Genomic DNA, 18419 nt, shown 5'->3' with positions numbered 1-18419 from the left:
ATTGTCTGGCCCTGCAATAGACTGATGACTGCTAGGATAGGCTTGAACAGTTTGCTTCTCTCATAGCTTGTATATTAAAGATGGATGTAGCCATCTTTTGTTTCATAACATCGTCCAGTCCTCTCTTGGCCCGAGTGATGTTATGATCGCCTACCTATTGGCTGCATCTGTTTGTACCATCCGGTGTGCCAGTTAAAGCAGCCACGCCCCCATTTTTAACCCCTTTTGACGGAGAGTTAGATGAAACCTAACCTCCTGTACTGTGCTGATGAAGGGCGGAGTTAGCTAAACAGACCTTAGAGGTTTTAATGGGAGTTACAGAGTCTCGGGATTGACACCTTTTTGAAGTTCACATAACTTTTTCAGCCATGTATCTGTCCCGATGTTCCTTAACTTTCCTCAAGAAAGATTTTTTTTCTGTTTTCTGTTATTAATTTGTTTGAACTGTGGGGGTAACACAACACATATTGGTACAAAAAAGCTTGAATGAGCTGTAAGATCATTTTGCGCATCGACAGACACATTTCAATTTGTGCAACTTTATTAATTTACCACTGAAATGAAACATGTTTGAATGACACACACTCTTTGTACTCTCTAACATTCATATTAGTTAAAGTCCCGTTATCCTCGGATCAAAGGGTTTGAGCAGAGTTGATGCCTGACCCTAGATTTCCATGCAAGTAATTCATGTAAATGTGTTCTGTATGACAGTTACACCAAATGAAGGCAATTCATACAGTGACGTGACTGTTGCAAACGGGAGGATCAAACATGTCCTTAAAATAAACACAAATATAATAGTCAATAATTTATCTATAGGACCAAACGGTGACTCCCAGTTCCCGTGTTAATGGATGAGGCTTCCCTTGTTAACAGGATCATAAACCCACATGTAAGTGAATCTCAGAATTACGTTTAAGTAGGAGCTTTCTCTCTCATGAGGAACTGCTGAATGTCTCTTTGCAGCTCGCCGTTGCGTCTCTGGGCCTCATCTCTGCTGCGTTCTGCATTTTTTAGGCAGATCTCCAGAGCGGCCACACGGCGGCGTTCAGCCTCCAGGGCCGACTGGAGCTCTGCCACGGTGGCCTTCAGTTCCTTGTTCTCCTGCTGCAAACTGCAAGAGGCAATGACAGACATAAACAGGTTCACATGTGCAGTAAGAAAGGCAAAGGAAAAGCTAAGCTGTGCCAGGAAGAGTTTCTGCACCGGCAGTTTTCCCTCCAAATAACTCACGTCAGTTTTGTGTGAACACATGGACTTGTTTCCAGTATAAATAAACTCATTTTAAGTTTCCAGGAATCTAGTTCAGTTTATGTTTATTATACTCCAGGGTCTGCTTTGCTCATATAAGATTCTCTCACATTGAATCCAGGCTCTAAGTGTTCTGCAACAGCACATCTACACTCTACAGTTTCGGGGTAGAAATTGAGCATTTCATTTCAGTATTTCTAAAACATTTTATTTTAGGAAAATTAGTGTTTAATGGCTGAAATGGTGGGTCAGGGTGTCCATGTGACTCTTTTGCTAATCTCACCTGTCTAGAAGTGGCTGCCCGGGGTCTTTCTTCAGCTCTGGCATGCTGTTGACCTGTGGAGGAGGACTGCTCACTGGCGTGGTGTCTACACTCTTCTTATTAGAGAGCATCCGGGGATACTGGAAGTCACTTTCAGGGGTTTGCGGCACAGAAGTGGAAGAAACTAAATTCTCACTCCCCCTCCGAGTGGTCAATCTGTCCTCCTCCTCTTTGTTACTCATTGTAGACCCCCCGAAAAATGATCCTGACGTTCGCAGGTCTAGGATTTTAAAAATGTCTTCTGACAGCGTGCCGCTCTTCTCGTCTGTGCTTTCCTGGATCCGACTCCACCTGTTGAGGGCTTCGGTCTTGGCTGCCATCCCGGTGAGCGGGCAGTTGAAGGTGGGGAGGGTTTGGGTGCGTTTGCGGGGGCTTCCGAGCCAGTCATCTACAGAAGGAGACAGAGGTTCCTGCAGCGAGGTTTTGGGGCTGTGGTCTCCCCTGAGTGGACCCGGACTGTCATTGTCCTCCTCCTCCGGAGACTCAGACAGACATGCGTCACCCATCTAACACAAACACAGAGAACACAGACTGATTACACATACAGAGATTTGCTATTTGCTGACAACATAGGCCTAAATTTCTTATTAAGCTATTATCATCCTCAAATGTATCCATGTAGCAAAAGTACTCTACCTCTCGGTCAATTTACCAATAAGAAGACCATTAGTAACCATTAGCATAATAACAGTCACAGTCTTACATGTCATACAAAGACACAGGAATTAACACCAGAGTCGATCTGGACGTCTCCATCTGCATTATTTATTTATTTATTCATTAGGAGCCCCATTAGTTCCGCCTTAAAGCACAACTAATCCTAAGTTTTCTGCTCTTTGTTCTATATGATCTCAGTGACAGTGACAGCATCCCTAACATGATCCTCTCAAGCACACAGCTCAGGCTTTAACTCGTTTCCTGTTTAAACCTGTTGTTCACGAGGGGCAGCCAATCAAGAGAAAGCTGACTTAAATTAAGAGGAAAAGGAGCAAAGACAGAAGAAGAAAGTCCAGACAATGTAAGGCCTCACCAAAGTCATGCATGAGAGAGACGAGGATTATTCTGATCAGTTAATCATGCAAAGCTACCCTAGCAGTGTCCAACAATAACATATAGAGCAGAGAATGAAGAGAATAAGTCCCATCAAACCAAATACATACACATTAAACACATATGAACACATAAGATGTGGACAGTGGAATTCCACTGTTTCTTTGTTTCTTTGTTCTTTACATGAGAAGACTGGAAAACTAAAAAGAGAATGGCGAGCTAGCCCAGCTTTGTTTAAGGTACAAACATGTATGTCCTGTCACCTCAACAGCTCAACCATTACCGCATCACCACGATCCTTGTGTACTTATTTGACATAAAGCTTCTTTCAGCTGCTCCCTTATTCACAAGAGGCCACCACAGAGGACAGATCTGTGTGTTTGATTTGGCAGATTTTGAAGCCAGCTATTCTTCCTGATCCTCCCAGTCTCTCCTCCTGGTCCCAGGGTTTCTTCACAGTGTGGAGTAGCTGTGCCAAATAATCACTGTACTACATGAACAATCTCCTGGATCCACTCGTATGTTTATCATATCGATGTCACGTGTCAAGTATTTCCCAACATCAACCAGCCACCTGGTAATTGCCATTGTTCTGTAGCCACTTTTGTTAATAAACTAGCTCTGTTGTTTGTCACATATATAAATTCTTATGAAAAAGCTAGTTTAAATATTTTATAAATTCAAATTTCAGTAAAATAACGAGTCATTTTGACACACTAACAAGCTCGTTGCAAAAGCCTAATGTGCGGCTAAAGGCTCGTACCTCTGCAGACTCCCAGCCCACAAAGCTTCGGGGAGCATTCTTCTGGCTCTCTGCCTTGTTTGAAGGAGAGGGGGGAAGCACATCTTTGGAAAGAGGAAACAGAGTCTCATGTCGTCTGATCATCACCGTCATCAGCTTCTGGATCTGAGGAGTCGCTGTGAAGAACAGAAATGTGAAAAGATTATGATCAAAAGCTCTTATCTTTTGGCTTTTATTCTCATTTTTGATACACTTTCTTCAGTCTTCAATATTTACTTGGATGGGTTTATGCAATTCAGACAGATCGTTACAGAGACATGAGATCACTGGCTGAAAAAAGGAGCCGAAAACAAGCAGAGGTAGAATCTACTTGGAAGTAGATGTGCTAAATATTACAAAAGTATCTAAATGGTACACCAAGACTGGTTTATCTGAGCAAACACACTGTTGTTGTCTCTTGTTGTTGCCTAATATATCTAACAGAAACACAGCTGAAACTGGGGTCTTTTAAGATGAACCAAAACAGGTACATCAGTGAGCTGTGTGTCCTCACCCTTCATCACAGTGATAGGATCTTCTATCTGAGGTTTCAGCAGGTTGATGCCCATCACAGTTGCCAAGTTCTCCACGTTCATCTTATTCACCTTAGAGTGTAGCTGTACCTCAAACAAGAACCTGAAAAACAACAGGACACGTATCCAGACACAGGATAGTATGTCTCAGACCGAGAGGCTGATCTCAAAACAACACTGGGGTGATGGACCAGAGGGTCTCTGTAGGATCTGGTAGATGTACGGGTGTCTTTCTTTTAAACATATTAAGTTATTTTCAAGTTTGGATGTAATGACGTCCTTCAGCATCTACTCACCGACAAACGTAGCTGAGAAGATTGTAGTTTACTCTGGGGAGCAGAGCAATTTCTTTGTTCAACCTCTCCCAGCCCTGAAAACACATGCAAGCAACCAGTTTAAAGGATACATACGCTCAAAACATCAGAGGATATCCACTTCTTGTCCACATGTACGCTCAGCTCTGTATTCATCTTGCAGTGTGTTTAAATTAAGTGCACCTCAGAGCTGGTGGAGTCCAGGAGGTTGGTACAGTCCAGGAAGTCTTGGTACTGACTCCAGGGGACCACAGGTTCAGGCAGCTCCCGCAGGTACAGCTTGAGTAGTGACGCCACCGTGTGGACATCTGTGTCGCTGTGGCAATTTAAACGATACTCATTACCCAGCGAGAATAAACCATAGGCATGCAGATTGGCTGACTGGTGTGGAAGCTCTTGAGTTTATCTGCACATCATGAAAGACTTTGCACAATTATGCTTTCAATCACACTAAGATATGTGTAAATATTTTCTTGGACGGACAAATAATCTTGACATGGTGGTGTGTAGCATAAACAGGGTCTGGGTCTCTTGTACGGAGTTTGCTGTTGTAACTGTGACAAGAGTGCAGTTCAAGAGGGAAACTCGAGGCCTTGCCTTTGATTTTTGTTGCAAAGTATCTGTCGGTTGGCTCAAAACTCATGTTCCCTGACTCTACTCACATTAGATTACAGACAAACAAGCAAGTTAAGTTAAATGGATGTTTTCATCTACAGTTTTCTGTCGGAGGAGCTTGTGATGTTGAGTAATAAAGGCGTCCTCCCCTGTGCCTGCCAGAACAGGATGTGGTATCACCCTCAGCTCTGAGCAGACACAAATCTATCAACTTCTCACTACATCTCTCTCATCTCTCCTTGCTTTCTCAGAAGAAGAAGAAAAAAAAAAGAGCTGATGCTGTTGATTGATTGAGGTTAGGATATTCATCTCCTTTTATGGAAGTGGCTCTTATCGAGACAGCTAAATTTGTTTGAAGCACATTTACTGCGTCTTAAAGTTTCTTTAAGATGTGATAATTAATTCGTGCCATAACAACTTTACACTCACTATTTCCTGTGAATTCTATATGAAATTCATGCTGCTGTCCTTTTCACGGGACTGCTGTGATGAGCTAAATGCACCCAATGATTCATTAGCTTATATAGTAGCAAAACGTGAAGTAATTTATCAATCTTTCACATCATTGTGAAGACATTTTGGCCACTCTTCTTTACTACATTGTTTAACTTCATTAAGGTTTGTGGGTATTCGTTTATGCACAGCTCTGTTAAGGTCCTGCCAAGCATTTCAGTAGTGTTGAGATCTGGTCTTTGCCACTTTGCTTCATTCTTTTCTGTTTTACCTGCTGCTCTAGAATACTTTGGTATACAGAGGAGACTATGGTTGACTCAATGACTGCAAGGTGCCCAGGACAAGTGGCAATAAAACAAGCCCAAGTCATCACCCCTCCACCAAACATGGCCAAACATCTCCACATTGTTGCAGAAGTGGTTGTTTCAGATGCAACTTTGCAAAGCTGGGCTGTGCTACCGAGGACTTTTTAGAGAGAAGAGGCTTTCTCCTGAGAACACTTTCAAGCAGCCATACTCGTTATGTTGTGTTCTCAACATATAATATGCTAACTGAGGCCTGTAGAGACCGAGATGTAGGTTCACCAGCTGACACTCAGGGCAGGACCCGCACCATTGGCGCACATCCGGCCAATACAATCGGGCCATTATTCGCTTTAGTCCTGGGAAGATTGTGGTATTGTGTTAACACACCTGAATGCTCGAAAGTTTCTGCATTTATAGATGTGCACACACTTGCTGATAATCAGTTAATCAAATCTCCCATTTTTAAGTAAGATCATTGAAAAAGCAGTTTCTCAACAGCTCAATTACTTCTTAAAACAGAATAACTGCTATGATGCCTTCCAGTCAGGTTTTAGACAGAACCACAGCACTGAAACCGCTCTGACAAAAGTGTTTAATGACATATGTCTGAACACAGACAGTGGAAAAATGTCAGTCCTAGTTTTACTGGATCTCAGTGCAGCATTTGATACAGTTGACCACAACATATTACTCAAACGACTGGAGAACTGGGCAGGTCTCTCAGGAACTGTACTAAACTGGTTCAAAACATACTTAGAAAACAGAAAATACTTTGTATCAATAGGTAACTTTACATCCGAGCAGACAAGTATCACATGTGGAGTTCCCCAAGGTTCCATCTTGGGACCCCCTCTGTTTAACATTTACATGCTCCCACTGGCACAGATTATAAAGAACAACAAAATAAACTACCACAGCTATGCAGATGACACACAAATATATATCACAATGTCACCAGGAGACCGAGGCCCTGTACAGGCTCTTGGTAAATGCATTGAGGAAATTAATGACTGGTTGTGCCACAATTTTCTCCAACTAAACAAAAACAAAACTGAAGTAATAGTCTTTGGCGCCAAAGAAAAACGATTACAGGTCACCAGAGAACTTCAATCTATACATCTAAAAACCACAAACCAGGCGAGAAATTTGGGTGTAGTGATGGATGCAGACCTAAACTTAGAAAAACACATTAAGACAATAACAAAATCAGCTTACTATCACCTCAAGAATATTTCAAGGATAAAAGATCTGATGTCTCAACAGGACCTGGAAAAACTAGTCCATGCATTCATCTTTAGTAGGCTTGATTACTGTAACAGCATCTTTACAGGTCTACCTAAAAAATCAGTCAGACAACTACAGCTCATTCAGAACTCTGCTGCTCGAGTCCTCACTAAGACCAAAAAAGTGGACCACATCAGTCCAGCTCTGAGGTCTTTACACTGGCTGCCTGTCCGTCAGAGGATAGACTTTAAAGTTCTGATGCTGGCCTATAAAGCTCTGAATGGTTTAGGACCAAAATACATCAGTGACCTCCTGACCCAGTATGAACCTTCCAGATCCCTCAGGTCATCTGGATCCGGTCTTTTATCAGTTCCCAGAGTCAGAACCAGACACGGAGAAGCTGCATTCAGCTTTTATGCTCCTTATATCTGGAACAAACTCCCAGAAAGCCTCAGATCAGCTGAAACACTCAGTTTATTTAAATCCAGGTTGAAGACTCACCTGTTCTCAGCTGCATTTGAATAAAGCACCAAATCCACACTTTTAAGCTTAAATGTCAAAACTTACACTAACTACTGATCTTATCTATTTCTGATTTTATCTGTTTTGATTTTATATACTGTTTTGTTTGTTTGTTAAGCTTAAATGTCAAAACTTACATTAACTACTGATTTTATCTACTGTTCTGATTTTATCTGTTTTGATTTTATATACTGTTTTGTTTGTTTGTTTGTTTGTTTGTTTGTTTGTTTGTTTGTTTGTTTGTTTGTTTGTTTGTTTGTTTGTTTGTTTGTTTGTTTGTTTGTTTGTTTGTTTGTTTGTTTGTTTGTTTGTTTGTTTGTTAAGTGGGTTTAGAGCTCTGGGTAGCTCCCCAACTGGGTCTAGACTGGGTCTAGAGAGTATTTTAAATTCAGGGAATTTAAAATAGAAAGTAGCTCGTCCACAGAAGGACTGGTAGCTCCCCTTACGATAAGGGTTCAGATCGCGCGAACAGGTGTGAAATATGTGTGTTTAGTTAGTTTGTTTGTTTGCTTGTTTTATTCAATTTTAAATCATGCTTTTTATTTGTTTTTGTTTCTAATGTCTCTGTAAAGCACTTTGAATCACCTTGTTGTTGAATTGTGCTATACAAATAAATTTGCCTTGCCTTGCCTTGCCTAATCAAGTTCATTTGATTAGCAGCACCTGGCTGCCACTCATCCTACCCCATAATTCCTATGGAAGCTCGAAGATGTGCTCAGTTTTCCAGGGTCAGATGCAATGATAATCTCATATCTCCCATGTCTTAAATGACTATAGAGAGAATAGTGAGGTCATTACCTGGGGAAGGAGGGCCTCTCTCCTGCATCAAAGGCATCTCTGAACTGTTTGACAGCATTATCCTGACCAGGGAGGCGGAAGATCCCCTCTTCGTCCAGCCCATGTTCTTTGATGAACTCCACGCACTTCTGCACCAGGATTGGGACCATTTGAGGTCCGAAGCGCTGCTCATATGTCACAGTGTCCATGAGACTCTTTCCAAACACTGCAGACATACGGAGAGCAAAGATATTTGGCATAGTTAGATAAATGATTTATAAAACAGCTATTGTCCCTTTTCATGTTAGTGAACAGGTGATCGTAGGGCAATGCTTAATGCTTAATCACTCGATTTGGTTGAATAAAAACATTTATATCGAGAGAACAATTCTCATTTCTTTACATTTCTTAAAAAAACATTTATTTTTGACATCAGTTTTCTTTAAATTTGCACACAGCAGGAAATAATCTGTTTCAAACACATTACTAGAAATACTCCATAGTTTCGAGTACAGGAGTTTCCAGCTCACAAGCGTGAATGCACTCAAATATGAGCTGCTCAGTTTTCACACTAACATGATATGACTTGACACATCACACAGACTTTATACTGGGAAGGTTAAAGACCAGCAGAAAAACCCAATATTACTGCATTTTAAATTACACCACTATAATCTTTTGGCTCTAAAAATCTGGATTGAGCTGCAACAATATTTTTGCCTACTAATGAAGCTGTTAAGTAAAATTAGCCTGTGAATATCACTCACAGATATAAATGTGTAGACCTTTATTAATAACATGACTACTCTACAGTAGGATATTTATGGATATTTGGTATTTGAACTGTCATTGAAATAATATCACACTTTGTTGTGGTGAAATTATAGAACTAAGATAACTAAAACTGCCTCCTGACCTACTGTTGTATAGTGGAGGACAGAAAAAACCTGCAGCGGGTGGTGAGAGAAGCAGAAGCACACTAAGCCCCCATCACGAACATCTACACTGGCAGACTCCAGCAGAAAGCCTGCAGTAGTCAATGATTCCTCTCAGCCTGGTCATTCCTTTTCTTTTACCCACACCCTTCTAGAAAGTGATACAGCTTCTACAGCTGCAACTAAACCTTCTACAAGCGTCAAATGTGTCTTCTCTGAAGAACATATGATCTGTCCCCACTTTGAACTTTACTACAGCAGGTCTCTATACACTCATCTGACCCCATTTGACACTACATTGCATATACTATATATATCTTTTAATCATAAAGATGATCTTATCTTATAATTGCTTAATTTTTACAATTATCTTTCACCATAAAATATAGGAACTGTGAAATCAAGGTAAACAATTGTCTATTAGCATGCATCAGCCTCCTTCAGAGTGGCTATGAAGCTATGCATGGCCCTTTGAACCTGAAATTGTGCAAGTGAATCAAATTAAAAATGGCCTAGTTTGTCAAATGAAACCGAGAAATTGTGTAACTCTGAGTGGATGTCCTCGATTTAGCAACTGTCATGCTGGCTGTTCTCTTTCTTTTAGCCCCACATGGATACTTGTCAGAAAACGCAGTGCACTTGCTCTGAAAATGACTTTCATTATTACTATTTGTTACTGCAGATGAAGTGTAATAGTAAGTCAAACGCAAGCAAAACTGCCCCAGCAATACTGACTTCTCTGTTATCCTCGGTGAGTTTACCCTTTTGGATTTGGCATCCATAGCTTGGGGAACTAAAGATTGACCATTGCTGTGTTATTTTAGTCTGACAAAGCTTTTTTCAGTTTGTGAGCTTCATATTTCATGAACACAAGAATGCAGAGAACCATTGGCAACAAACATAATGCTTTAAAATGTTTCCCATTTTCAAGGTTTCTGTCAAAACCGCATGGTTACTGACTGACATGAGAAAACAGCTAGTTTGATTCTGTCTGATGCTAGGCTCTAGCCTCGGCTAATCTACCTTCAAACACTACTAATACAAGACCTTAAAATAAATATCACGTTGTTATAGCAAATGTTTTTTCAGCTATTAATTAATAAGTGACTTTTATGTATATATATGCTTGTTTATATTGTGCTATTCTTAGTTAGTGTACTGTCTGTCTTTGTTAATGTTTGTTTATAATGCAGCACTGTAATGGAAAATAATTTCCAATAAAGTATTCTGATTCTGATTCAAATATTTTGAAATATTGTGTTTTTATGGGTAGGTAATATGTTTTGACTACTAGCTAGATTGATGACTTCCTCTTTTACACGAAGCTTAGCAAAGCCTTGCTGACATGGATGTTTTTTTCGTTTTTTTGTTCGATTAAGTGTTTTACTTTTGGACGGTGCCAGGCTAGCTGTTTTCCTCTGTTTCCATTCCTTTTGATTAGCTAAGCTAAACAGCAGCTGACTGTAGCATCACGTTGTCAAAGGTCAAATATGAGAGCACCGTTAGTCCACTTATCTCAGCTGAATTTGCCGACAACGTCCAAGTTTTTAATTTCATTAGTCAAACAGGATTGTTTCAGTTTAATAATCTTTGACAGATTTTACTGAACCTCCACTTGTTGGCGCTCCGATGACTCTGCGCAAGGTGCGCACCCACTCCTCCATGTCACTCTGGGAGTTTGCCATCAACACATGGGGACATCGCTCTCTGTCTCCAGTTGAGCCTGTCAAACAGACAGGAAACAAGAAATATAACAGGAAATATAAAAAGGTTTCTGCTGTCCAATGACAATGAAGGGATTCCCCTAAAAAAAAAAAATCCTCTTTAGGTCTTGGAGTAAAAATATCATGTAAGGTCTCAATTGTGAGTGTTGAGTGTGTTACTTACGTGGTATGATCTCAAAGAGGTACTTTCCAGGGTCATCTGAATTCGGGGGGAGTTCGTTAACTTTACTGAAGCGCAGCTGGATGACTCCCTGCAGGCCAGATCACATAAGCACAAACACACTCAGAATTGTAAAGTCCTTCATTGCCAAGAACCAACCAGCACAATTCACACACATACTTACATTTACCCTTTAACAAGCAGTTGGTATTCATGCTGTGTGTGCAGTGGGAAGGCCTAAACAGGTGCTTTTGTTGCTTATTATTACTATTTAAATGCTTACAAGCTGATGTAGTTTAAGATGCATTAATGTTCACTGTTTATGACAGAGAACTAACAGCCCTAGCCTCTGTTTTCACTTCCTCTATCTACCATTACCCTCAACCCCCCTAAGTATTAAAACTAAAACATTATTAAAACAGAAGGCTTTTGGAAGGCTTTTGGAGTAAATCCTCAATTTTGTGCTTTTGCAGGAGACAAATCACTTACAACAGAAGAGGTTAGGAGCAGCTACAGCTGGCAACATGCAGTCCTAATTACATTTTATATCTAAGGAAATAAAACGCTGCTTTGTTTCTTCTTGTTTCACACCTTGATATGGTTGATAACTTTGACCACTTTTTGCTACACCAGTTTCGCTGCAAACAAAACTACGTTTTCAGAGCTCAGACAATAATAACAATTTGCTTGCCTTCATTTTATAATGAATACCAACATGTAGTTACGGTTAAGTTACAAAGTGCTCATTAAGTCGACTCAACTACCTTATTAAGAAGTTCAATTCCAGTAGGATTTTAAGCAGTATAGTAGTTTTCAATTGCTATAGACGGTGATGAGTAATTTAATCATGCACCTTTGCAAAATACCATAATGTAACTATTGAAATGAGAATGCAAATGAGTCTTTTCAATTGCATGACAAGCAGTGATAGACGTAGATAAGCATCAGAATAATGGGTTGAGGTTTGGAGTGCAGGTCTTTATTTTATCACTGAGCAGAGCGTGACTGTGCACACTTCTTTCTGCTAACATAGCAGCTATCGATCCATCCATCAGACACGGCATACTTAGTGTCAGCTTTGCGATTCTGACTTGAAGGCAGATAAAACAGAACCTGAGCATCTGAGCTGCGAGTGGAACTGATGCCTGGTATTTCAGCTAACATCCAAATCTGGAACTTCCCTGACACACCCACACAGGACACTACAACATCAGTGGACATCAGTGGAAAGTGCTGACTGTGGCAGACAAGCAGACGTTGGTTGGCTGCTGGCTTTTAGCCAATGATTCCATTGGTAATAGCGTGATGTGCACGCTAACGCTGAAACATTAGAAATAAACGGAGCAACATTTTACGTTTAGGCACTGATATATATATAAATATAAATAACCTCTTTATGCAACTCAAAGGAAGGAAGACATTTTAAAGGAATTTTTAAGATACTTTTTCTCGCATCTTTTTTATTTCTTTGAGCGTTTGCGATTACAGTACAGGTTAAGCCGGCTATTACAATATAAAACATGTAATTATTTATGGCATCATCTTTCTGAAGGTTTGCTTTTTGGCCCAGACAGAGCTACAGCATACCAACAAAACTTAGCTTTTTCAGAGATGAACCTTACAGATGTATACATGCAAAACGTGGCTTTAAATCAAACATAAATGTGCAATATTAAAATTCTTTCAATGGCAGAAGGTCTTTCATGTGAGGCTTCCTGTATCAGTTGTTTTCTCTACAGGAAATGTGTAAGGTTAGCCACACAGCTAGCAGTAAGTTTGTGGTCTTAATTAGACTTGATAAAAGACACATTTCTTATTAACGGATGAATTCTTCTACTAACGTGTGCATTTAATTATGAATAAATGCATTTATTGCAAAAATAGTTTATGTGACAGGAATGATGATTCGGTTTTATCTGTGCTTATCTCCACGCTTAACCACTGCATAAAAGAAGCGTAGCTTCAATAAGAAACTGGGACATGGAAATAACTTTGATGTCTTGTCATCATAAGAACTTCTTTTAAATATATAAATATATATAACATGTGAATGACTTGTTTTGGAAGTGATTTTATTCTAACAAAGGCCAAAGTGGATATAGAAATGAATAATTTTGAAAATCTGGATTAATCTGGTAAGGTCAGCCTTACCTGGACAGTAGTCTCCTTATCATCTTTGTGGTAAGTCAAAGTGCTTCCTCTCAGAACAAAGTAGCGCTGCTGCCAGTTCTTCACTAAAGACCTCTGTTGCTTCTTCAGCCAGCCGGCCTTCAGCGGCCTCTCCATGGACCTGTAGGAGCGCGGCGAGCCCTGGCCTGGGCCTCCCTCTCCAGGTATCACACTCTTGGACCGCGCTGCCAAACACCACAAACACCACACGTTTTTACAAGCTGCCTCAGCTTGTAAAAACGTCAAGAACAACAGCGCCCAGCGTGCTGTGTCACAGCCAGAGCGATGAAATATTACCAAAACACCAGCGGTACTCAACTTCAGCAGAACACTTCCTCTTTTTTGATATGAATATGCATCAGCCTATCAGGGCTGAGACAGCAGCTCGCTGTATACTATTTTTGTTCCTCAGCTATTGAGTTTCAAGCTGACAGGAAACTGCTGGTCTAAGCTGACCAGTTTCCTGTGGAAGGTGCATGAATGCAGCTGTGATTGTACTAACATAAATAGCAGTAGACTGACCACCAAACAATATGATGGAAAGGTTAGTGGTTAAGTTATGGACAGATAATGTCACATCACCTGTGACACTAGAGAGCACGAGGAGTGATGAAAGAACAAAGGTGACGTGTAGGCGGCCTAGTGAGCACAGACTAAACCACAGACGGTTTGAGTCCCAGACAGCGAGGTAGGACCAGAGATAGCTGGACTGAGACTGAGCCCATTTTCTCAGTGTTTCTTTAATTCTCTGTGTCTTGTTAGGCAAGATGACAGAGTAAAAAGAGAAGGAGAAGGGCCACAGTGGGGTAAACAGGAAGTAGCCACATCATTGCCGGAGGCCTGGTACACTTTGAAGGTCTCCACCTACAAGCTTTAGAGTCCTTTGGTCTCATTTTAATAGCACCACCCTGATTAGTGGAAAGTTAAAGTTGAGGAAATGTGAGCCCACACACATCGACTGATGTCACACCCCACCCTCAGCTGACAAACATAAAGTTCCTTTAATGTCACTTCATATCGTGACTAGCCAGATTTCCACAGCACCTCAGAGATGTGTCCAATAACCACTATTTAGAAGATATTTGCGATAAATCCAACACTTTCAAGTCAAGATGGACTCGGGGAAGTATGATGCTCAGTTTTACACAGACTGTGAAGAGTTTCATATCGAACTGATAATTGTAATTTTACCAATTTACATATTTCTGCTCAAGTGTATAAATGTGACTACCATCAATAAATGTAGTTGCCTAGCCTCGTTTTATGACGGCTTGTGATCAGACCGGATAAAAGTAGGACCAAACAAATACTTACAATAAATATTTTACTTTAAAAGCCTGATTCTTTTCAAAGAATACTTTATATGTTGTTGCCATAAGCTAGCTGAGGAAACTGATCTCATTTTTATAGTTTTGTGCTAAATAGAAGTAAGACACCACCAAGCATGAAACCAGAAGATGGGACAAAAGCTAGCCTGTCCCAGATCTTTTTTTTTTAACTGGCTTTGTTTGCTTGTTTTTTTGTTAAACTGGAAATTGTTGTAAATGCCGATATATTACAGTGTAGCAGTGACATTTATAGTTTAACTCTCTGTAGAGCCAGGTTAACCTTTTTCCCTAATCTTTATCCTGGCAAAGCATTAGCAAACAAAGCTTGCTAATGCTAATAAGCTAACTGGCTCTCAATTAAACTTCATACTCAACAGAGAGACATGAAACCCTTCAAACTTGCTAATTATAATGTTGTACAATTACAGAACCACCTTTAAAAAGATCACTGTTGTGTTATATTAATGAGGATTATGGAGCTAGTGAAAGTATTTATGTTTAAGAGAATTTGACTGGCTATTTTCTGCAAAGTTCCTCTAAAGTCAGGGTTTGATCACAAGCTACGAGATATTTCATTCCCTGGTACAATTTATTTATTATTAGTGAATTATTTTTAAAAAATCATTTACAGTGCTGTACAGAAGTCTTAAGTCATCCCATTTCTTCATCTCATTTCTTTATATTCTATTTTCAAGGAGCTGAATTTCCTTGTAATTTGGTCTTGAGCAATAACTCTCTGACGTTAGAGTCCAGTCCGTGAACCTATTTTTTAATCCACTTAACACTGACCTATAAGTAATTCCAGCATAAAAAAGGAACTTAATTCCAGGGATGAACCACAGTTGTGTGTAGATATAACAGAACCAATTTTAAATGTTGCTTTAGGCACTTCTCTGCAGGCCTGCCACAGAAACACAGGATTTGTTCCCATTTTTTATTGAATATATGCCAAATGCCAAAGATAACTCACCCTGACAGGCACAAAACAGTATATTTCACCAACAAAGTGATTCCCTAAGTCCTTTTAGCTACAAACATGACGCTATCAGTCATGGATTGGTCTCCCCGTGCCCGGATGGCCACATTATTGAATCAGTGTGGAATTATCTTGACCTTGGAATTATGTAGGGAGCAGAACAAAAAGCAGCCAACATTAAATGTCCTTAAAGAAGACTAGAGAATTCCTGAAGACAGCTTAAAAAAAATTAGAAAGCTGCCTAAGACAGTTCAAGCTATGTTGATGCCTATTGTGAAAGTCATGCCAAACTGTATACATCTATGTAATGTTTGCACATTTTTCAGCAGAACTGCACTTTTACTTGCAAAATTCAAAGAAATAAGGGGTGGCTAAAGACTTTTGGTAAAGTACTATATGTCTCTGAGGATATGTCTGTGAAAGTTCTCAGTCACCCAGGTCATCGTAGTCTAAGGAGCTTGGAAAGAAAAGTGTCTGGACTTCTTTAAGTTGCTTGAAGACGTTTCACCTCTCAACTTAAAGAAGTCCAGACACTTTTCTTTCCAAGCTCCTTAGACCATACACAGAGAAGTTATGCAATGCAGTTTTAGCTTGCTGGTGCCCAATTTAAATGTCTGTACTTTAGGACTTTCAGAGGCTCTGCAGGTTCTTCCTTTGTAACACAAGTTAAACACCTTCAGTCTGAAGCTTCATATTTAATAGAGAGGCGTTCAATGTTCTCATTTAATCCTGTAAAATAAGAACATCTTCAAAAATGTCAACATATGACATTTGTTAAAGGATTGGTAAGTACTTGGGTCAAATGCCTTATTCCTCATCATTAACATTGACTCTGAAGGTGTGTGTTCGACCTTTACAATACTTTATGAAAGGACAGATGCAGTATGACTGTGCAGACATTTGCACATCATACAAGCCTGCACTTACATATACAGTATGTAGGCAAAGTTACACAGCCACAGGAACTTAGCTCTTGCATCAGTTTCCTGTTGAAAGGCTGCATCACTTTAGTCCCAGAGCAAAAAGAAAAAGAAGCATCCACTACCTAACACAAGATATCTCAGGGTAGCATGAGGAGAATCATGAAGGGTCACCAGAGTTGAGGAAGTTCTACTTCCATACTGGCGCAAGTCTGGGATATTAATATCCATGTGAGGCAGATAAAATAGATGCCGCTCAGGCAGCTACTTCCTTCCACAGTACTGAACAACGCTGACACCAATGGCAGAAAAAAAAAAAAAGATTAGAGTTAAAAAAAATTATGGTTACGACTGTACTGTAGAAACTCATCTAGTCACTGCTAGTGTCTGTGCTAACCTGTCGTGCCTTGAAAACCTGAGAGGAAACACCATTAAGTACTGCACTGATTCCACCCTGTGCAAACACCGCTGAGCACAGTATCAGTGGGTCTAGCACGCTGTACACTTTAAAAATATATCCTTGCATTAGCGTTGTTTGGTCAGCCGCTGGGGGCTACTCTGAGGCCCTCAAGAGAGGTGATGCAAAGTCTTAAAGCTTTTTGTGTAAATTGAAACCGTGAATTCTATGGTCTACGACGAGGGGTGTGTAAAACAAAAAAAAGTGGGGTGTTAAGCAACTGTGGTCAACTTCGCCATTGTGCTTAAAAACCCACACAACCCCCTTGTTATTCCTTTGCTATCGGCTTGTTTTCTAGTATGAACCACCTTTGACTTCTTTGGTTATACCACATGTAATTATAGGCAAAGAAATCAAAGGGCCACTTTTTCTTCTACGAGGTACAAATCTTTGTTGTACAAGGTACAGATCTTGCGGTGTAAATGTGAATGTGATCCCTGATTTCTTGGAATGTCAGTTGGTCAGTTTAAAGTTTACACATCATTAGATAAGAACAAAACTGTTTCGTTTCTAAAATTTGAAATGTAAAATCCTTGCATCTGCTCTGGCTGTCAGTGAACGCAGCACGGCCACTGGCTTACCTATGCGAGCTGTCTCTGCCTTGAGGGTGCTGAAGTCCCAGTTGCGAGGTAGTTTCAGAGACATTATCCTTCATTCATGCCACGGGTCAGTGTTTTAGTTCGCACATGCACCTCGCCGGAGCACACACACACAGACAGACAGACAAACACACGCATACACACACTCAAACACACACACACACACACACACACACAGAGAGAGAAAGAGGAGATCTCGCAGATCAAACTTCCTTCTTCCTGTGTGTTAATCTTCTCTTTTTTTTTTTCTCAGCTGTTCACAACGAGTCCCCTCGGGTTGCCTTTACTTCCGTGTTCTGGTAGCTTACAGCAGAAATGGCTTCCAGGTTGTTTCACTAAAAAGGTGCAAAAAGTTCCAGGGCTTCATGTAGTGGGGAACTCTTCAAGTGGCTAATGCTGGATGGTGTCACAAGAAGAAGAGGGGAGAAAAAAAAAAAGCCACCGGCGTCTTCTTAAAGGAAATGGTTTGTACCTCTTGGTGTCACTCCCTTAGTGAGCATGTTGCTTCACAGCTCAGCCCTCACTGAAGCAAAAGTCAGTATTTACAGAGGTGTTGTAAATGCTGATTTTTACATCTAAGGTGAAAGGTTAGGCATCTCACAGTGGCCCACAAAATACTCCCGACTGCACTGATGCTCACTTGTTTAATGATGGAGTAACTATTACACAGCTGGGTGTAAGGAAGTCAACTAAATGCAACTAAATGGGGAAGAAGCCCAAGAAGGAAGAAACCAGTCACGCAGTAACCACTTTTTTTTTTTTTTTTTTTTAAATACCTTTTAATTTTCTCTGAAACAAGACAAAGCACATTTCCGCATCAAAAAGAGTACAGCTTTTCTCTAGACAATGTACAACGCAACACAAACCATTGCACATTTGAATAATTATATAGTGAAATCATATAGCTGTATAATAACTTCAAACCACAAAATATAACACAAGGCAGGAGGGGAGTCTACACAGCATGTGGGACAGACACATCTCTCCCATACATTCCTTTT

General features: G+C 40.3%; 1 protein-coding gene across 1 annotated transcript; it reads right to left on the bottom strand.

The window, feature by feature from the left end:
• Positions 1 to 327: 327 nt before the first annotated feature.
• On the bottom strand, positions 328 to 18028 carry arhgap25 (Rho GTPase activating protein 25). The gene is made up of 11 exons (XM_085424801.1): positions 17401 to 18028; positions 13121 to 13323; positions 10973 to 11060; positions 10695 to 10808; positions 8172 to 8376; positions 4438 to 4570; positions 4237 to 4310; positions 3922 to 4043; positions 3390 to 3544; positions 1538 to 2082; positions 328 to 1117 (listed from the first exon to the last, which is right to left on the bottom strand). Exons 1-11 carry the CDS (start codon positions 17462 to 17464, stop codon positions 919 to 921), a joined length of 1902 nt encoding a protein of 633 aa, XP_085280927.1. The 5' UTR covers positions 17465 to 18028; the 3' UTR covers positions 328 to 918.
• Between the last annotated feature and the right edge of the window lie 391 nt (positions 18029 to 18419).

The sequence above is a fragment of the Rhamphochromis longiceps genome, linkage group LG12 (assembly GCF_057381845.1).
Source record: "Rhamphochromis longiceps isolate RC_006_pf linkage group LG12, R_longiceps_female_GT1.1, whole genome shotgun sequence".
Lineage (NCBI taxonomy): Eukaryota > Metazoa > Chordata > Actinopteri > Cichliformes > Cichlidae > Rhamphochromis > Rhamphochromis longiceps.
This window is presented reverse-complemented; position numbering and strand designations above follow the sequence as displayed.